Source organism: Pantherophis guttatus, chromosome 1 (genome assembly GCF_059756535.1).
Source record: "Pantherophis guttatus breed Tessera chromosome 1, ASM5975653v1, whole genome shotgun sequence".
Taxonomy (NCBI): domain Eukaryota; kingdom Metazoa; phylum Chordata; class Lepidosauria; order Squamata; family Colubridae; genus Pantherophis; species Pantherophis guttatus.
This window is the reverse complement of record NC_142063.1, coordinates 202,383,779-202,405,734: the sequence shown is the minus strand read 5'-3', so window position 1 is coordinate 202,405,734 and position 21,956 is coordinate 202,383,779. Positions and strand designations below refer to the sequence as shown.

At 42.2% G+C, this 21,956-nt stretch overlaps 1 protein-coding gene across 4 annotated transcripts in view; it reads left to right on the top strand.

Annotated features, from left to right (window-relative positions):
• Positions 1-18,551: 18,551 nt before the first annotated feature.
• FBXW11 (F-box and WD repeat domain containing 11) overlaps positions 18,552-21,956 on the top strand; it is an 88,741-nt gene continuing 85,336 nt past the window's right edge. For 2 of the 4 annotated variants that reach the window (XM_034432301.3, XM_034432299.3), the window contains exon 1: positions 18,552-19,587. In XM_034432301.3, coding sequence (XP_034288192.2) covers positions 19,048-19,587 — 540 coding nt within the window. In that variant the 5' untranslated portion in view covers positions 18,552-19,047. The remainder of the gene's footprint in view (positions 19,588-21,956) is intronic. The other 2 variants (XM_034432302.3, XM_034432300.3) reach the window with 2 other exon arrangements.

Sequence of the window (21,956 nt, the reverse complement as noted above, 5' to 3'; positions counted from 1 at the left end):
AGAATACTTTGTTTTCCAACATGCAGTTAGCACCTTATCCTAAAAATTGACATGAATAAATAGGGGAGGTGCTTTAAATCACCATTTTATTTTTCGCAATATAGCTCAGATCGCATAAAGTTTAGACTTTATCTCAGGAGTAAATTGTTTAATCTTCCAATCTTAACCATTTTTAATGTGCCACAAATGTCTTAAAGTTACTATGTAATAGCACAAACCTTTTTGAGAGCTAAAAGTATAAGACCTACAGCAATATGATTTTCCATCACTGCTATGGTTTCTTGCTGAGGGTTAACATATTTCTAATTTCTTGTTAGTTAAGGAATTATTGTAGTGTTAATGCAAAAGCCTGAAAATTAAAATTCAATGTTGTCCTTTTCAACTCCCTTTGTCAGAGCATTCCTGCATGGTTAAGAATTTGCACTATTCCTATTTACAATTAGGAAGTTATATCATATCCACAGCTGTAACTATTTTTAAATTAGCTAGACATCTTTAATCACCGATATGGTTAGTCATAAATGAAGTATTCTTCCCAGATTCCCCACCTCATGTCTGCTTGTGGACAAGAAGCAACATTGTTTGGTGGGGAAGGTACCTGCATACCTAGTATTAGGAAAACTGGATGGGAAATACCCCAAAAGATGGTAGGAAATAAAACTGGTCTTTGAAAATTATTGGAAGAAATATATTTGGATTTCATGTAAATACTGTTTCACATCTTTTGCTATTCATAAAAAATATCTACCTTAATAGTAGCTGCTTTAAAAGTTTCATAATCTAAATGGTTATGGCTTCAATCAGGCTAAATTAGAAGTCTGAAATGAAATGGGCTCGTGTGTTAAGAGAGGGACCCTGCTTTGTGCACAATCCAAAGCACTTCCAAATTATTCTTGAACAGTGTAGCCATATTAAAAATGGGAGCCTCCAATGTAGAAACCTCAACTGGAAAAATCAATGGGGGAAAATACAAGGAATCGGAACTGAGCAGTAGCTGTTAATAGCATTCATGAGATTTCCAGAGTTGGCTAATAGCTACTGTGTTACTTGTTCTTTCATGCTTACATCAGGCAGGTAAAAAGATACTATTTGGTTTTGTCTTTTAAACACTGAAGATAATCCTGGTAGTTATAAAGAGCTATTGCATTGATTTTGTTGTATTTTAATATTTTTTATCCTCTGACCTTGCTAAGCCATAAACCATTGGCCAAGAGTTGGAATATTGACACACGTTTACTTAGTGCTTCAATCATTGAGCCGTTTACAATTCTTGTATAAAGTAATTTAATACACAGATATTTATCTGATTAAAATATTTGCAAGATGCAGCAAGGAAATTTGAAACAGATTTTTGTTAACACAGGATGGAGCTTGCTTCATTTTGATTCTGGATCTTGACATAGCTGTTCCAGGGCTGACTTTCTTAAATTACATTCAACAGAGAGGTATACTCTCAAATCAATCCCTATGATTAAAACATTAGTTTTCCCAGTCATTGCATTTTGGGATTGACAGCCAGTCTTTGTGGCACGATCTGAAAAGTGTTCATTTAAATGTGTGCTCTATCTCAAGGTTGCCTAATCTGAGCTCTTTTAGCTATGTTTTGTGAGTGCTGGTAGTGAGTCAGATTTACGAATTCATTCAATCGCTATGAATAGGAGTACCAATAAATTAATTCCTCATACTTCCACTTTAAGCATCAACAACTAGTGTTTCTTCATTGCAAAAAACAACAACCCTCTATCCATCTGAAATTTTGCAAGGATACTCCCCATTTTAGAGACTACTATTGTAATCTTTATGAGTGCTTTAAAAATAGCTTGAAAAATCTTGTATCAAAGTCTGTGAAACTTGTAATAGTCTACCGTGGTTATATTTAATGCTAAAAACATTTGCAACAACATAGTGCTAAAGTAATGTGCTAAAGTACAGGAGAGCAGAAGTCTATTTTCCTTAATTTCATTCTGAATCTGGCATTGAGTAAAATTGGACTGGATCTGGTGCTGTACTGAGCAGAGGTTTGTGTTTGGTGGCCACCACCACTTCCAGTGATCTAGATCAGAAAGGAACCTTTACCAACTGTAGCTTGAAATGAGTAGGCAGCTGCTCAGTACCTCACTCACTGTGGAATAATAGGGTAGAGTAAAGAGTGTAGTTGTCCCTACCACTTAATCCAGGCAATATATTAAAGTAAAAATCATACAGACCTGGAAATTATACTGTCTTCCAGCATGGATGACAATTCTAGCATTATCCAAAGAGACTTGTTCAACAGCAGCGGGAAAGATAGGCTGCTCAGTAACTTTCTGTTCCTTTGAGTTAGAGTGTATACTAGTGGAATTTGGAGGAACCAAAAAAAAAAAAGAAAGGCTAGAATGTATACTCTAGTTTAAACCAAAGGAATATTAAGTGTTTTCTGTTTCTTTGATTCCTGGTGACTGCCTGAACTAGTTTCATGATTTTCTGAAGTGATTTTGCCACTGCCTCCTTCCTAGGACTGAGAGATTTGGCCTTGTGCCTATAACAAGACTAGAACTGGACTCCCAGCTTCTAGCTTGGTACTTTTAACCACACCAAGCTGGCTCCTGAGTGCTTTTTGAAGGAAAGGCCGAATCATTAACTTCAACCGAGATGTTTCTGGGAGAAAGGTTAATGGAAATTAGTATTTGGGCCTGTTTTCTAAAAGGAAATTCAAGCATCTTTTTCCAGAAAAAAATCCATATTCTGACGAGAGAGATGGACAATATAAAACATGCTGGAAAATACAAGAAAATTGAGCCAAATACAATTTTCCCAAATACCCATCACATTGCAATGGTAGGGTACTTCTCTGGCTGCCTAAATATTATTTGTTGTTTTTCCAATTTCTTGGTCAGACCCAAAATGCTGTATAAAGCAGGGGTCGGACCTCAGGGACCACTAAATTCATAATTTTAAATCCCATGGACAACCAATATCATTTTTTAAAAAAGATAAATAGTATTTAGTGCAATATAAAAAATGCAAATAATTTTTCTGCAGACCACCAAAATTTTCTCACGGACCGCTGGTATAAAGATCTTATAAAGAACTATTTCTAATGATTTCATCCTGACTCCCCTTCAAATGGGGTACCAGATTCGGAAAATGATACTTTGGAACAACTCTTCATTACCAAATCAACCAAGAGGGATCAAAGGATAACTATTTTGATCTGGAGCTTGCCAGCACTTAGAACTTTGAGCTACAATAGATTATGAGGCCAAGCGAGAATCCCAACTTTTAAGTAGTGAATTCAGAAACCTGGGTACTTTACAGCCTATCTGTGCTAGTGGGTCTGCCAAAAGAGTACATCTATGTAAAGCATGGCAAAAGTTAGCAAAAAAGTATAAACGGAAAAAATCAAGTCCTTTTCCAACACCCTACACTAAAATCCCTCAACAGTAGATGCATTCTGGGCTCAACTTCATGAGCAGTGGCAGTTGTGAATAGGAGGGCCTTTGCACAATTTAGAGCTGTGCACTAATTGGCCAGGTCCTTGATTGGCAGATTGTACTCACGCCCTGGTCACCTGAATTGATTAATGTGCTCTCTATAAGAGGCTACTCTAAATATCAGGAGCTTAACTGGTACAAAATACAGCAATGCGGACAGTTACATGTGCCAGTTTGCTTCTGGGTTCAATTCAAGGTGCTGATAATGACCTATAAATGCATAGGGTTGTCATTCTAGTATATCTTAAAAGGCAAGTGTCAAAATTAGGTACCCTTTTTCCTACTCGCCGTTCAGACACTCCTCATTCTGGGTTATGATCACTCCTATTTGCACAGCTGAGTGTCAATCAAATCCCTCTGGAGCTGCATCCTCCTCACTTCCTGCTTCCTCCCCAGACTTTTTCACTCAGCCATTGCAATAGCATCGAGTGTCTGTTCTCTTGATTGCATTTCCTTCTTCATTTAGTTATTTCCTTTCTGAATTGGCTAAGTATTATTTATTTATTGTTTAAAGGTGCTGCGCTTCCTTTGCCTTCGTTTGGAGAAGGTTAAAGCGCGTAGCGGCGGTTCGGGGCTCCGGCTGCCGCTTGCGGCTTGGCTTGGCTGGCGCTTTATTTCTAACGTTTTTTCCCGCCGTTTGCAGCCATTGCCGCCATTTTGCTGCCAGTCACTTTGCGAGGCTCTGGTTTGCCTTAGTGGCCATTGGATCGAGCGGCTTGAGTCCCTGCCGGCTGGCATACTCATCAGCTGCCTTTGAATATTGTGACTGCTCTTTGCTGCAGCTTCAGTCCGGCCGCAGGCGCTGTGTTTCGCCTGGCTTAGGACTTTGGAAATTCCCCTCGCGGGCCGCCATTTTGAGCCCTGATCATCGGCACCGTTTTTGGATCTCCGTGGCCATAGCGACCTGGGCTTTGGTTTCCAGGGTCGCTAGGTTGCTGGCAGGTGGGGACGCTGTCCTGATCGTACCTGCAATTCACAAGGGCCTGCAGAGGGGTGCCTGAAAGTTCAGGGAAGTATACATTGCTTAAATTAATTTACATTCTTATTCAAAAAAAAAAAAAAGGGGGGGGGCTGTTGCCTTGTTATATTGATAAACTGGTTGTGATTGTACATATTTATTGCATTTACTACAATTAAAAGATATAAACAAAAAAAACAAAAAAATATTACTAATAATAATAATAATAACAGAGCATATATATATTACAATTTATATTGCTAATATTCAATCATATATATAGAATTGATAAGTTCTATTTACAATTAATTCATTAATTAATTAAAAATTCATTGGGGTGATTGATCATGGATGACAGGGAGGAAGGTGCCCTTTCTTCTGATATGGACAGGAGTCCCTCCCCCTCCCCAGTACCTTCCCCTAAACAGCTCAGGGGGAAGAAATCTAAGGCTGCCAGGCAGGCAAAGTCCTCCAAATCTGCCACAGCAGATAAAGATGCCCAAAGGAGGCATAAGGCATTAGAAAAGCAGTTTGCTAAGGCTAGGCAACGGGCCCAGGACCCTGGTCAAGGACCAATTCCTGAAGGCTTGAGCCATGAGGTGACCTGTGAGCCCTCGGCCTCTCATAATGTAGATTTGTTGCCCAGTGGTCTGAGGGAGGATGGCCCCTCAACCTCTCAGGAGGCTTCAATGCCTGCGACTAATCAGTCAAGGGCCAGTGTAAGGTCCCGCTCCTCTAGTTTTGCAAGCCATTTTTCTCAAGCTTCTAGGCCAGGTCCTGAAGCTACTTTTACACCCACTGCAGCCGGCCTCCGCCCTGAAGCGGGCCCAGGGTTCCCTCAGCCTGTGGATTTTCAGTCCTTTTTTACTCAGGCCATGTCCCATATGTATCAAATGGGGTTGCAACAAGCCACTGGTGCCTTCCCTGCTCCTACGTGCCCTACCACTTCGGCCTTTTCCATGCATCCCCCTGGTGCACAACATCAGCAGAGATCTGTTGACTGTAGCCTGGTGCCTGAATCAGCCCGGGAGGACGATTTCCTGGAAGATTTTGAGATGTCGGAGGATGAAGAAGAGATTCAGGACAAGCCGGCTTTTCCGGGTCTATTTAAGCCTTCCTTGTTTCGCTCTCTCCTACGCAAGGCAAAAGCTGCCACCAATATGGATTCCACACCTCTTCAGGGCTCCTCTTCTTCTAATCCATCTGGTCCCAACAGTAACCTGTTCAATCTACCTCAACCTGATGAGGACTTTGTTCCCTGTCCGGATCTTTTCTGCCAGGTTGTTCAAAAGCCTTGGGACCGCCCCGCCTCGTTGTCGGGTCCGAATTCATTTGATCGAAAGCTCTATGCCTCGGCCCCTGCGCTGGATGCCCTCCTGCAGTTACCTTCAATTGATGATCCGGTGGCGAGTCTTACATCGTCTTCCATCCTGGTAGGTGAGGCTGGGGATGGTCTCAAGTTTGAGGACAAACGAGCCGAGATGGGGTTTCGCAAAACACACCAAGCGGCGGCTTGGGCCATTCGTGCTGCAACCTCATCATTCTTTAATCGGGCATCGCTGGTGTGGTTGCGTCAATTGAAGGACAGGCTTCCCCCTGAGGACGCACGATTACAGCAGGACCTGGCCAAACTGGTCGCAGCTGCTGAATATTCGGCTGACGCGTCCTTAGACGCAGCTAAGTTTGCTTCCAGGGCCTTAGCTTCGACTGTATCTTCAAGACGTCTCTTGTGGCTCCGTAACTGGAGAGCTGACGCCAAGTCCAAATGGCGCTTGACTGCTGCCCCTTACAAGGGCCCTGCCTTATTTGGCTCATCCCTGGACTCGGTGCTGGTCGAGAATAGGGATAAGAAGAAGGTGTTACCCACGTCTTTCCGACGTCAGGACAGGCGCTATGTTCCTTATAATCGACAGCCTTTTCGACAAGACCACGGCGCCGGGGGCGCCTCTTACTACAGATCTTCGCAGTCCCAGTACCAGTCAACTTCGGACAGGGCGCCCTTTCGTGACCGCGGTCGCCGACAATCCAACTTCAGGCGACCTTTCAGACAGTCAGCGGGCCGTTTTTCCAGGCGCGGTAAGTGACTCACCGCCTCTGGTCCCAATCGGGGGCAGGCTCCAGGCATTCTCTCACCTGTGGCCATCTACCACCTCGGATGCCTGGATTGTCCAAACTGTCACCGAAGGGTTACGTTTGGAATTCACCACCATGCCACAGGACTTTTACCTTCAATGCCCTTGGCCACTTCAGCCGGAGAAGCGGTCTCTTCTGTTGCTCGAAATTCACCATCTGTTGCAAATCCAGGCCATAGAACAGGTTCCATTGCATCAACTCAAGACCGGCTTTTATTCAACACTATTCCTGGTACCGAAATCCTCGGGCGATTGGAGAGGCATTTTGAACCTTCGACGTCTCAATCAACACATCTTGTACCGTCGGTTCAAGATGCATTCCCTCAAGTCTCTGCTGGGTTGCATTCGTCCGGGAGATCTGATGCAATCTGTAGATCTAAAGGAAGCGTACCTGCACGTCCCTATTCATCAGTCGCACAGGAAGTTCCTCCGGTTTGCGTTTGGAGACCACCATTTTCAATATCGGGCGATGCCTTTCGGCCTTTCGTCCGCTCCGAGGACGTTTACAAAGTTGCTAGCGGCAGTAGCGGCGTCGCTCAGAAAGGTTCCTGTTCGTCTGGCGTGCTACCTCGACGATATTTTGATCCTGTCGTCTTCTCCCGAACAGGCGACCCAGGACCGGGAGCTAGTACTTCAGTCCCTTCAAAACCACGGGTTCACTTTGAACCTTGCCAAAAGCCATCTTGTTCCCACATCGAGTATCCTACATCTCGGAGCAACAATAGATTCGACACTGTGTGTGGTCTCCCTATCTCCCGACAGACAAGCCAGCATTCGGGAACTGACATCTCAAGTCTTACTACACCGGACTGTGACCTTACTGTCTCTCTCCCAGCTTCTGGGGAAGTTGATATCTTGCATAGACATTGTTCCGTGGGCGCGTTTCCATCTTCGTCGCCTCCAATGGTTCCTACTCCCTTACCAGAGACAAGGTCGAGCGGAGTCTCTTCTCAAGGTAAAGGTTCCAGCTCCAGTTCGCCTTTCCCTGAGGTGGTGGCTGTCTCCAGCCCTCAACAAGGGTTCTCCCTTTCTCGAACCAGCTCGGATGGTGTTGACTACAGACGCAAGTCTGCGAGGCTGGGGGACTCACCTCGACCGTCAGCTAGCCCAAGGTGCCTGGTCATCGGCGGAAAAGCTGCACAATATAAATTGGCTAGAGCTCAGAGCGGTCCGTCTCGCCCTGATACACTTCAAACGCCTTGTATATCGCCAGGACCTTCTGATTCTAACGGACAATGTGGCCACCAAGGCCCATATCAACAAACAAGGGGGGACCCGCTCCTGGGCACTGATGCAGGAGACGGAGCGTCTTCTGTCATGGGCAGAGCTCCACCTCTCGTCGATAAAAGCCGAACACATCTCGGTGACTCTCAATCGAGAAGCAGATTGGCTCAGCAGAGACCAAATAGATCATGCCGAGTGGAGGTTGGACCCCGGCTTGTTCCAGGACCTGTCCAGGAGGTTCGGCCTTCCCCTAGTGGACCTGTTTGCGACGGCAAAGAACACCCAATTGCCGAGATTCTTTTCCCGCTATCCATGTCCAGCAGCGGAGGGGCTGGATGCTCTTCGGAGTCAGTGACCCAGGGGCCTTCTTTATGCCTTCCCTCCCCTTCCTGTCATCTCCAAGGTAGTGCGGAAGGTCATTCACGAACGGGCGAACCTTCTACTAGTAGCACCATATTGGCCCCGTCGAGAGTGGTTCGCCGATCTCAAGAACTTATCAGTCGAACCACCGTGGAGGATTCCACCAGACAAGATAGTACTAACTCAAGGAGCCATCCGTCATCCGGAACCAGAATGGCTTCGATTAGCTGTGTGGCATTTGAGCGCATAAAGCTCATTAAGGACAATTTGTCTGACGATGTTATCTCCATCATTCAGGCAGCTCGAAGGCCATCAACAATTCGTATTTATAATGCCTCATGGACTGCCTTCACGAGATGGTGCGGAGATCATCACGTAGACCCCACAACTGCTTCTGTTCCGGACATTCTGTGTTTTCTGCATGCGGGTTTCTCCAAGGGCTTGGCCCCCGCGACTCTACGCCGACAGGTGGCGGCTCTAGCCACTGTCCTGTCAGGAGAATCTCGTGTTCCTTTGTCTCAGGACCCCAGGATCCGTTCCTTCCTCCAAGGGGTCTCAAATCTGCGGCCTCCGCCGATTCATCGCTACCCCACTTGGGACCTTACCTTGGTGTTGCAGGCCTTGACGGGTCCACCGTTCGAACCCATCGCTTCGTCCAGTCTACGCTACTTGTCTTTAAAGATGGCCTTTTTGTTAGCAATAACTTCGGCGCGCAGAGTATCCGAAATTGCTGCCTTGTCCATGAGAAGTGATCTCTGCATCTTCTATCCTGACCGGGTTGTTCTACGCCTCGACCCGGCTTTTGTTCCCAAAGTGAATACTCGTTTTCATCGAGCCCAAGAACTCGTCTTGCCTAACTTTTGCCCGAACCCGCGTCATCCTGCTGAGAAGCGGTGGCATACTCTAGATGTGAGACGGGCATTGAGAAGATATCTTAAAAGGACTGCCCCTTTTCGAAAGACTGAGGCTCTGTTGGTGTCCTTCCTTCCCTCTTCCCTGGGTCAGAAGGTTTCTTCAACCACAGTAGGAAGGTGGCTCAAAGCCTGTATTTCTAAGGCATATGACCTAAGAGAGGCCCCTGTCCCGGGTGGTATATTGCCCCATTCTACCCGTAGCGCCGCAACCTCTGCGGCTTGGGCTACCCAGGCTTCGGTAGATGATATTTGCCGGGCGGCCACATGGTCTTCCCTTTCATCCTTTGTAAGTCACTATAGGCTGGATAAGTTTGCTTCTGCAGATGCTGCCTTTGGCAGAAGGGTATTACAAGCTGTAATCTCTCCACAGGGCCAGTCTACGGCTTAATTCCCTCCCTTTCCTTTCTAACTTGGGTATATCCCAGAATGAGGAGTGTCTGAACGGCGAGTAGGAAAATGGTCGTTGCTTACCTGAACGACCCTTTTGTACTCGACGTTCAGACACTCCGTCCCTCCCTTTCTTGGCCGTGCCTGGCTTTGGTGGAGGTCTGCTTTTTCTCCCTCTGTAGCTGTCTGCTTCCTGTGTGTCTACCTGATGGAGTTTCTAATGGTCGATCCTGCTGCTATTGAGCCAAGTTGTCTTCGTGAAAAGTCTGAGGAGGAAGCAGGAAGTGAGGAGGATGCAGCTCCAGAGGGATTTGATTGACACTCAGCTGTGCAAATAGGAGTGATCATAACCCAGAATGAGGAGTGTCTGAACGTCGAGTACAAAAGGGTCGTTCAGGTAAGCAACGACCATTCTTACACATATTTGGTGTCTCTCTTAATCAGTGAGGGAGAATGGTGAGTAGTATTCTTTCTTGCTACTCACATCGGTGACTTCCTGAAGTCTTTTTGTTTGTTTAAGCCTGGAAAGAGAGGCACATATGGTTTATACACCAGTGGAAAGTTTGGGAAGTGGACTTTCCCCTATCCTTAAAATTAACTATGCAGCTACTAAAGAACCTACCAAACCCTTATAAAGATACATGTATATTGGATAATAGAATTCATTGTTAAAGTCTAAAAGGGGGAGAAAAAGGTTGTTAAAAAAAAAAAAGGCACCAAGTAGTTAAGGTCAGCGGGGCTTCTGAGCAAAATATTAAGAATCCACACTTCAAATGCTGTATTTTCATCATCTCTTCGGAAGGTTGGGGGGAGCGATGAGGGTAGTTTAAAAAAATTATCCTTATTGATTTTATTTGTAACCAAGATCTCTGAGGAACTCCCTATCTGAGGTGCTAGAGTAAGAATTAATAAATCCATGGTCATGTCTGAACAGGGATGCAAACATGACTCTTCCACTCACCCTGTAAAGTCATTAGCGAAGGGTAAGTTTTTAAAAACGCTGAGTATGCTTCCAATTCTTTTTTCTGTTCTGCCAACAGTTTTTCTTTGATATTCTGAGAAGAGCAAGTGGAATCTGTCTCCAGGTGACTCAAGTGATTTAAAAAAAAAAAACAGTCTGGGAGCAAGAATCACAGCTACGGATATTAATGGCTGTTTGAAAAAGTTACCAGATAATGTATGCTTAAAACCAAATGAGATCTCTCATTACTATCTTCCTGTCAATTTGCATGTCAGAATTTCCCGGGAAGTGTAATTATTCCAGGAACCCATTGTTTATTACATTTTAAGCAGTATTTTTCTGCTTCCAGAGGCATATGCGTAAGCTAAATGTAGGTCAGCCCTATCATTAGACATGAGGCAACTTCTCACACTCTAAAAACTGTTTTGTGGTCAATTTGTCCAGTCTGTGGTCTAGTTTACTCCTAAAACAGACTGAAGTATTCAGCCTCCAAGATGAGAGTGGGCTAATTCACATGAATGACAATAATTATAAAACCAACTCTTTTTAATAAGCAAAGTAGCGCAGCAAGTTGTCAACATACTATGGCATGTTGTTTTGAAGAAATATCCTACATTAAAAGTACAAATAATTGTTAATGGAAATACAACCAAACCCCATGAAATACAAAAAGAAACATGACAGGGCTGCTCACTGTCACCTTTTCTTTATTCTGGTTTTTGAAATACTGAATAGAAGTACAAGTTGAAAACATTCTGAAAGTAAAGACAAAAAAAAAAAACTTATAAGAGCTTTTGCAGATGATTTGGTGTTGAATGGGGAAGATCCTTTAAAGGGAATTGAAATATGAAGGGGCAAATTAAAAGAATTTGTGCATTAGCTGGCTTCAAGATTAATAAAAGATGAAAAAGTTAAATATGAAAATAAAACAAATGATCAATAAAATGGGCTTGAAGATTGAGAAGAAAGGAAAAGATTGGGACATCACTTTGACAAATATGAATTGCATGTTATTTCAAGGTAACTATGTTAAGCATGGAATGAAGTTAGAAAAGGCATGTCAAGATGGGTGAAACTACAGCTGCCATTATTGGGGAGGATGTCTTACCTGCAGTGATCTTATTTCAGACAATACCTGCTTTGACAACTGAAGCATCATTTAAACAGTGACAGAAAGATATATCTGAATTTGTGTCTCAGGAGAAACAAACCATAAGTTAAAATATAATGTGTTACAAAACACAAAGGAAATTGTATTCTGCATCTTGCTGTTTGGTTTAGATGAGAGTGGGTGCTGATAAGAAATAGAACACTTTGGGAGTTAAAAGAAAATGACGTGAGATTTGGTTCGCATAGATATTTGTAATATAATAAAGTTAATGCGGATTTTTAAGAGAATATGGAATATATTGGGAAAATGAAACAGATAAAACCCAGGTTGTGCCTGAAACCATCCTTTTGGCTGTCAGCACAACAAGCATTTTACAGACAAATAATAAACAAACACAAACGGCCATCTTATCCAGAGATACTATAATTTTGTCAAGGGGAATGTAAAACAAAATTAAGAGAAAACCTGGTGACAAGGGGATGTAGTTGTCAATCTCTGTTATTTATAAGTATTAGGGAGATTTAAAGTAAGACAAAATAGTTTATGGGTTTGAACATTGCAAAAGTATAGAACTCTGTACAAACAATAGACGTGTGATTGCTAAAATGTATACATTTTTCCTGAAATTTGAAGCCGAAGAACAAGTGAAAGAATGTATGATAAAATCAGATAAAAATGTTGGTTGTAATATGTAATATGCAGATGGCACAAAGGGAAAATATGTGGCTGAAAGGATTGATATTTATGTGATAATCTTAAAGAGATTTTTTGTAAAATTATGGTACTGTTGCTTTATCATCAGAGAAAGCCTTAAGAATGTATAAACACACTTCAAATTTATGTGAAGAAGGGACATTTTACTATATCATGTTTGGTGGAAGTGAAAAAAAGCTGGAAAATTTTGGATTCAAATACATACAGTATACCAACAGAGGGGGACTTTGGAGATTAACATACAATTGAGATCAAAGATCTTTCTTTTGGGAATAATGGACAAACAGTTGGGAAAAAGTCATGGATCTTTATTTTTGTACCAGATAATTGTAGTCAGATTATTATATGAACAAAAATAAAGATCAGGTACTACCCACAATGGAGGAACGGTTGATGAAGATGATGGAGCTTGCTGAGATGCCTAAATTAACTTCTTTGATTACAGAAAAAACAATATCTGTATTTATGGCTGACTGGAACTCCCTTATGGAGTTTTTCCATAAAACAGAAAAAAATGATTTTGATTTGGGGGGGAGCAGTTATCCCAGATTAACAAACTGTAATTAACAGGAAAAATGGGGAGGGATGCTGAACTTTCTAACCTTGTCCAAGATACAGTCGTTTAGATCTTTCATCTGATCTGAATTCCTGAAGGTCTGGTTGAGATTCAGCTTTAGGTGTCAGTAAAAGTTGTACAGGGTGCCTTTGGTGAGATTCCAGCAGGAATATCCTTCAACGTCTTGGATCTTCTTTTAGTGTATTATGTGTTTTATAGATAGGTTTGACCATTATCAGCCACCTATTGCAGTGCAATGGTAAACTTACAAATGAAGATTTCCTAACGTTTGAGAGTCACTGGTAAATCTGTTCGAGACTTTGCAAGCACTTTGGCTACAAATGCCAGAGGTAAATTAGGTAGAAGATAAGAACCAGAGGAGCTTGCTTGCCAAATGCCACTTGCTTCAGAACCCTTCCTTTCATGGGGGTATGGCTGGAGACTTTCAAAACAGTCCCTAGCATTTTTATTGGGAAACGGTCAAACTTCATCCTGCTGTAGTGATATTAAAGCAAAGGCTTCTGGGAGTTTGTTGGCTGCCTACAAACCCATATTTTAAGCTTAAATATTGTTCTCATTAAAAAGGTGACCAAATACAGAGGATAAACAGAAAGACTATAAATTGTACAATTTCTCATGAACTAGTGGTATCATTTCTGGCAAAGTTTTTAGTAAGCTGATTGATGGACAAACAACTACGTGTAACAACTATATGTAAAGGCTCAGGTAGCCACTGTTGTAACTATCTGTGGGGTCTCATAAATACAAGGATTATAGTTAGAGATTATCTTTTCATGAGAGAATATTCATAAACATTGAGTTTTGAATAAATTCTAATTATTATTGTTTTTAGCATAACTGCAACTTGCTATAGACAACATACGTTCTCAATCAATTCAATTTATTACAGTCATAGACAGGAGACTAGAACAAATAAAAACACTCAGTAAATATACAATTAAAAATTCTAGAATAAAATAAATAGCAGATAAAATCTATGATAAAATCCAGTCCATCAATTACACATGGTCTACTATACTAAAATTACAATCCATTAACTGTGAGGCCCGTAGTCAGTTTAATACTAAAAGGGAAAGTAATAAGCAGTGCAAAGGGTTTGCCACATTTGTTGTATAAAATAGCTATGGTGGATTAGACACGTGTTTCTGACAAATCCCAGTGCTGCTGCACATAATCTAGCCACCTGTGCTGTAGTTATGGACTGTTCGTCCTTAAGCAGCCACTGGAGATAAGCAGTATCGAAACGGCCAGGATATCTAGCAATTATTGGAAGGATGTGGTTTTTTCGCATCTCTGTGTAAAAGGAACATCGAAGGAGTATGTGACCAACGGTCTCCACCTCTCCTGAGCCACAGGAACAGTCTCTCAGTCAATGCTATCTTTTTATATTTGCCGTACAGGACTGCCAATGAAAGCCCATGGCTCCTGTACACAGTATATCAGTTATGAGTTGGTATGTTCATATCATATTCATATACTATAAATAAATAAAAATGGCAGCCTATACCACTGTTTATAACACACCTGGCAAAAACATAATTTATACTATAAATAAATATTATAGATAGATAGATAGATAGATAGATAGATAGAAAGAAAGAAAGAAAGAAAGAAAGAAAGAAAGAAAGAAAGAAAGAAAGAAAGAGGCAGCCTGTACCACTGCTTATAACACACCAGGGTAAGAAAAGTTGTAAGTGCACCTTGTTTCAACCTATAATAAAAAATAGAAATTACTTACAAAGTGACCAACCAGTAGTTCTCAACCTTTCCTACACCACAGACCCCCTTTAAATACCTTTTGTGGTCACGGACTATGGCTATGGAACCCCCAAAACTTGTTTAACTTAAGATTTAAATCATAACATTTCTTCAAGCCTTTGCGGACCACCTGTGATGACATCATGCTCCACCCAGAAATCCGCGGACCACAGGTTGAGAACCATGGGGTAGACAAAAGGAAATTACGCTCATAGCCCATGGTTTACTTTTGGAATCCAGTTTACTCGTGGAAGTTACAAGATGACTGCCTATTTTAAGTGAATTTAAATTGTGATTATAAGTAGTTATTTAAGACATAATTATCCAGAGATCATTGCGGAAATTTTCAGAAGTAATACTTACTGTTCAACAGAAAACAGCAATATGATGAATGTTTAAAATAGTAGTTTGGAAGTATTAACCCACATTTTAACATTTACATTAAAAATGCCATTTTTCAATGTAATATGATTTTTCCTCCAAACTAAAAATATGAACCATAGGGAGCATAACATTTAGATACTAATTTCCCAAGGGATGAACATCAACACCCTGAAAATCTGACTATGGAAAGTCCGTATTTCTCATGCATTACACTGGAGTAAAAGTCAAAGATCCATATTACAAAACTCCTAGGAATCTTACTATAATAAGAGACTAGACAAAGAACGTTTAATAAAGCAGGAAGATTTTTAAAAAAACAGGAATGCTGGCCAAAAACTAAGAGAAAGCAAATGCTTTAAATGTAATTAATTTAAATTATATTTTGTCCTAGCACTGATGATATTCATTGACAAGAGAATAAGCCCTACTAGCTTTGATCAAAGAATGAAAAAATAAACATGTAAAACAAGATCCAGATTTTCTCAGACACTGATGCTAGAATATTTCAGCCTAATGGTGTATTTTTTTTTTTTTTTTTTGCTTTAATTTATATGCCGCCCTTCTCCGGAGACTCAGGGCGGCTTACAATGCGTTAAGCAATAGCCTTCATACTTTTATATATTTATACAAAGTCAGTTTATTGCCCCCACAATCTGGGTCCTCATTTCACCTACCTTTGAAAGGATGGAAGGCTGAGTCAACCTTGAGCCTGGTGAGATTTGAACTTGCAGTAATTGCAAGCAGATGTTAATTTTCCCCATAAAAGAGGGTGAAAATTTGGGTTTGTCTTATACACTGAATGTAACCCCGCCTACCTGCCGGCCCCTCGGAAAATGGGGCGCACGGAGGCGGCAATAGGCTATGGCAATACCTGCAGCCTGAAACAGCTGATCTTGGGAGGCCGATCCAACCAACAATCAGCTGCCTGTGCTAATCAGGCTGTCCTGAAGCTGAAACAGGCTGTTTGCTGCAAGGAGGCAAATTGCTGGGAGGCAGAGGCAGATTTTTTGTGTGCTAATCATGCTGTGCTGAAACTGAAACTGAAACAGGCTGTTTGCTGCAAGGAGGCAAATTGCTGGAAGGCAGATTTTTTTTTCCTTGTTTTCCTCCCCAAAAAAGGTAGGTGCGTCTTATAGTCGGAAGCGTCTTATACTCCGAAAAATGCGGTATCTTTAAAGTAATTCCAGATAGTGGGAATCCCAAAATAATCCAATCTCTAATCCCTTAAATCATTCAGACCATTTTTTTTCAGCAAGCCCTTCCCCATAACCTCTCCCACTCCTGGATTGATTCCATGATCTAGTGCTATTTAGACATGGTTATTTACAGATAAAGGCAATCATAGGTACATGACAATGAATTCTCTACAGATGGTTAATTTTACACAGAAGTACTTCTAGAATTCCCACAGGGCAGGGTATGTTTTGGTATGTTTTTAAAACATGAACATTAATTTCACATTTTAAATTGGCAAATGGTAGGCAGTTCACCAATTCAAACTATGTCATTAGACATCCTCAGGAGTTTAATTCAGTAAAGAATGACTGCAGATGCTAAACAACATTAACAATAATTGTTATTTAATGTTGAGTTTAAAAATAGGTTGCCAATTTTTAATGATTACAAGAATCTCTTAAAGACCATACCTAATGTTTTAAATTTCCAAAATGATATTTCAAGCATTTAGACTTTTATAACATCTTATTTTTCCTTTTAAAATATTTTCTATATGGTTTTTTTCTCAAACTACAGGTGATCCTAGACTTAGTTTGTTTAGTGACCATTCAAAGTTACAATGGCACTGAAAAATGTGACTTATGACCTTTTTTCACAGTTATGACATTTGCAACATCTCCATCATGATATTATCAAAATTCAAATGCTTGGCCTTCTGACAAGCAAAGTCAATGGGGAAGCCAGATTCACTTAACAACTGGGTTACTAACTTACCAACTGTAGTGATCCACTTAACTGTGGCAAGAAAGGTAAAGTGGGGCAAAACTCACTTAACAAATGTCTCACTTAACAACAGAAATTTTGGGCTCAATTGTGGTTGTAAGTCAAGGACTACTTACATTCTTTTGAAACTGAAGGTCTTTTGTTTATTCAGGGATGGAACTCTATTTTCAAAGAAAATGAAAATTGTCTTTCCAATTGTCATCAGTCCAGGCAAACAATAAGCAGCAGCCATTTTAAAATATAAAGTTTGGAAAAAGATCAAGTGAAATGAGTTGAGAGTTAATGGTTACAATATTCATAAAACAGAAAAACAAGAGCCCAAAAATGATTAAATCTAAATACAGCCATACTGGATCATAAAATCCCTATTATCAATGGTTGATGCACAAACTCAACAATGCTACTATACTGCAAGAAAACACTTTTGAAAATTGAATCGATATCCCAGCTCAGTAATGGACAGATACTTTCAGGAGTCATTTTGGGTTGCCTTCAAAAGACCTGTCGGCTTTTCGGCAGCTTCCCCCATGAAACCATATCAGCTCAGAAGAAATGTAGACATTTCCAGAGAAGATGCTATAAGTGTGAAAATTCTTCTAATAGGTGACTCATACTGATTATATTCTTATATAGTCAGCATATAAATATGAATTTTTATAAAGCTTGTCTTAGCCTGGGCACACAAGAAATGCAAAATTTCCAGAAGCACTTCTTTGTATTTAGACTTTGAGAAGCCCCTTTAAGTGTGGTTTTCCAGCAATTCCATCTATCAAACAACTCTTTGTTATATGAAAATAATCACACCATTTTCTGTAGCCAACTGGAACCAAGACAACTTTGTTGTTTACGATGTTTTTGATTCAACATATTCCGAGAAATCACTTTAGCTGGAATTTGAGGACATTTAAAATATTTTTTCAATACTTCTCAAAAAGCCCTAAGGCACAATTCTCCAACTCCCAGATTACAAGCCAAAAGTGAAAGCAAACGGCAAAAGAAAAGAGAGAAAGAAAGATCTTAGAAACAGTGATAGTTAATACTGGATACGATTTGATTCACTAAGAACGTTAAGCATTTGATCTTTGCATATTATCAAACGCCCAGGATTTGATTCACTAATAAGAAAAATGTTAAGCATTTGATCTTTGCATATTATCAAACCCCCAGGATTTGATTCACTAATAGTAAGAACGTTAAACATTTGATCTTTGCATATTATCAAACGCCCAGGATTTGATTCACTAATAATAAGAATGTTAAGCATTTGATCTTTGCATATTATCAAATGCCAGAGGAAGAAAACTCCTCTTCTGAAAACTATGTAATGGTATACAGTATACACAGTATTAAATTTAAAGCACACTTAAATAAATGTAGGCATTGTTATTTAATTTCTTTAAGTTGTGCACTAGCCGCCTGTCGTTTAAAAAAAATAATAGCAATATTTCATGTTTAGGTAGCCTTCTCTCTCTCTCTCTCTCTCTCTCTCTCTCTCTCTCTCTATATATATATATATATATATATATATATATATATATATATATAAATAAATAAATAAATAAATAAATAAATAAATAAATAAATAAATAAAAAAAGACATCAGCGATCCTCAATAGGAACTTCAGGCAAGCACCTCCATCTCCAAAGAGGTATAAACCGGGCCATCTTTATATAGCGCGGCCGTTACAATCTCTGAAGCTGGAGCTGCCTTCTCGCGATCCCGACGACTTGACCGCTCCAAAGCGAGCCGGCCAGAGCGGTGCCAACTCCACCGACGGCTTGGATGCGGAGGAGACCTCCCTCACAGCAGGTATTTCCACTATCACCATCAACCCCCGGAATCCGCGGGGCCGAAGCCCGCCAGGCCTCGTCGAAGCTGGCACTTCTGCTGAGGCCTTCAGAGGCGAGACGGAGCCCGAGGAGTGACTCAGCATGTGGCAGCTGCCGCGGCCTAGTCATTTCTCGCCGCCAATTCCAGGAAAGGCCTCCAGGGAGGAAAGGGTGGGCCCGCGGAGCCCTCGAAGGAAGTGCGGAGATGCTTTATTCTTCCAGCAAGTTACGAACTTCCCCCCCACCAATAACCCCCCCCCGGAGGAGGGAGGGAGGGAGGGGGGGAAAGGGTGGCAGACCTATGCATGCTGGGAAACGGAGTTTTCTTAGGCCGCTCCATCCAAGAACAGGTGCTTTTTTTTCGGGGGGGGGCTTCTTTCACCCCCTGCATATCGGCCTTTGTAGTCTTTTTCGCGCCGGTGGCCGCAAAGCATGTCGGGTGCGCTGGTTCTTCGTTCTCCTGCGGCGGCGGCGGCGGGTTGTCGCATCCCCGCAGCCGATCAGGGCCGCGGCGGTTTGCCGCCGCTGCTGCTATTGCAACCGCGTCGCCTGGCTACCTCACTTCCTCTTCCGGGCGCGCGGCCGAGGAACAGGAGGAGGAGGAGGAGAAGGCGGCGTTGGTGGTGGCGGCGACGAAGACGACGACGACGGCGGGTCAGTCGGTCGATCTGTCGGAGCCGGCTACGGCTCTCCTCCTTTTCCGTCTCCTCTCCGAGCCGAGGGGGTCGATTACGGGGTTTTCTCTCCCCCTTGCCGAGGAGGAGCCATTTTCGCCACAACTGCCGCCGCTGCCGCGCGCGATGGAGCCGGAGTCGGTGATCGAGGATAAAACCATCGAGTTGATGGTGAGTGAGCGGGGCTCGCCGGAGAGCCGGTGCGGATCCTCTCTCTCTCTCTCTCTCTCTCTCCACCCTATTCTTCCCTCAGGGCGGCCTTCGCTGAGGGGGGTGGGTGGGGGGGAGGGAGACGCCACAACGGCGGCGGCGGCAGGAGGAGAAGGGAGGGGAGAGAAAGGAAGGGGAGGCGCCGGCGCGGTGGGAGATGGTCTTTGTAGGCCTCGATTTCGACAGAGGGGCCTTTCCCATCTCCCTCTTCCATTGCTGGGAGGGGGCGGGTCTCGCGCTGAGGCGCACTTCTCCCTCTCTCCCCCTCCCCCCCCCCGGTTGAAGGACAAGAGCCTCCTTCCCTCCTACAGTATAAAGGAGCCGCGCTGGATCCGGCTCCCCTTTTCTCTCTCTCTCTCTCTTTCTTCCGGTCGTTTCCTGTTCCTCGGGCCCCAGAGACGGAGAGGAAGGTCCGGCCTCAGTGGCTTCCTTCTCCCGTTTATCTCCGGTTAGCTTTGCTCGCATCCTAAGCGACCGAGACAAAGCGGTGCAGGTGTCTTGACCCCTGTCGGTGTCGGGGGCTGGGCGTCGCTCTCCACCCCCCTCCCCCCGCTTTCTCTTCCTCCCTCCCTCCCTCCCTCCATCTTCCCGCTCTGCGGACTGAAGGTGACATTCCCCGTAGAGATGCCTTGAGCGGGAGGACTTACCACGTGATAAGGCGCCCACTTCCTCAAAAAAGAGTTTGGGTGGGGGCGGGGTGGGGGGAGGGGCCGAAATCCTTCGCTGCAAATGCTGAGAAAGCCCAATCAGGGGTCAGCGAGCATTGACTGCATTTGGAGCTATCGGATTTGTTTCCCCCACCCCCACCCTCCCCCCCTTTCCCCCTCCTTTCTGCTCGGTACTAGATGTGGGTAAAAGCAGAGATTTGAGGCCTTGGTCCTGCTGAGTGCCCTGCAGGCTTGCCAGAATAAAAATTGCTCTGCTTCAGGATGGAATTTGCTTTTATTGTGTTCATTAATTTCCAGCTATTTCTTTCACCCAATGTGTCTCCCCTCTTTTAGAAGTTCCCCCTTTCGGCTATTGGGACGTGTACCTGGAACCCTCTTGCCTTTCGATTTAATTCAGTTTAAAATTGGGAGCGTCGACTGCGAGCTGAAATTTTCTTTGCCCCAGATTTAGTAGTGGTTTTTAAAATCGTTTTAACTCTTTGGGAATGCTTTTAGATTAACCCGCAAATTGTCTGAAATTTGGACCTCTTCATAAGGAGTATTGCATCTGTTGTGGATGCATCTGTGGATGTATCATGATCTGAAAAAGGAATGCCTGTTCTATGAAAGAGACGTTTCTAGCCTTCCAGAGTTCAAAATATCCCTGATTAATTCTATTTGCATATCCAAACATTAGTGATAGTTCCCAGTTATTTTTTATTAAAGTGTTGAATAGAGAAAACAAAATGCCTGCGATACTTTTCCTTCAGACAGACTTTAAATGGCACTTTTAGGACAGAACAATTTAAATGTTTAAAAAAATTGTTTATCACACAGCATTTTCTTTCTGACATTTTCTTTGCAATCATCCTGGTCTTTGGTTTTTTTAAAACGGTATTTCCCCCTAAATCATGAATTATAGTAATGGAAGCCAAAAATGCAGTGATTCATAGGTGGCAGTATTGTATGATGGCATTTTCAGTTTGTTTCAGTAGAGAATGATAATCCATATGATTGCACTGGAGCAATCGGGGCAAAGACTGAATATTACACATTTGATAGTTTTCCAGTTTTAATATGGCTAGATCCTATTTATAATTTTAAAACTATTATATTTGTAACTTTATTCTTCTTTCTGTTGAAGTTTTTGAATGTCACTAGATCAAAAACAATCTTGTGGGTTAAAGGGCACATACACATAAAAATATAATTAATTACAGTATACTTGTTATAATCTGCATATAATGAATTTGTTCAGCACAGCTGTTTGCTATCATTGGCATAATGTTAGTGAAATGCAGTATGGCTGAACTCTATATTGTTGGGGAGGCCATAGTAGATAAATGGCCATAGATTAAATGGAAAAGGGTGATATAGCTATAGCAAATATTGAAGGTGTTTTTCTACTGTTAATATTTTCAGTGTATTGATTTTCAGGTGGAAATTAAAGGTACATCTTTAATATAGCTTTTTATGTAAAAAATGTCCTTGAATGATTGTTTGAAGCCAATGTGTATTGCTAGATAATGACATTTCATGTGAGTTATTTGAACTATCAAAGAAACTGCCACCTTATCAAACATGAACTCTCCAAAAATGCTATTCATTGTACTTCAACTTATTCTCTTGTATTATTTTTGTGTTTCTTCCTCCCTTATTGTTGGTCAATATGAGTTTCACGAA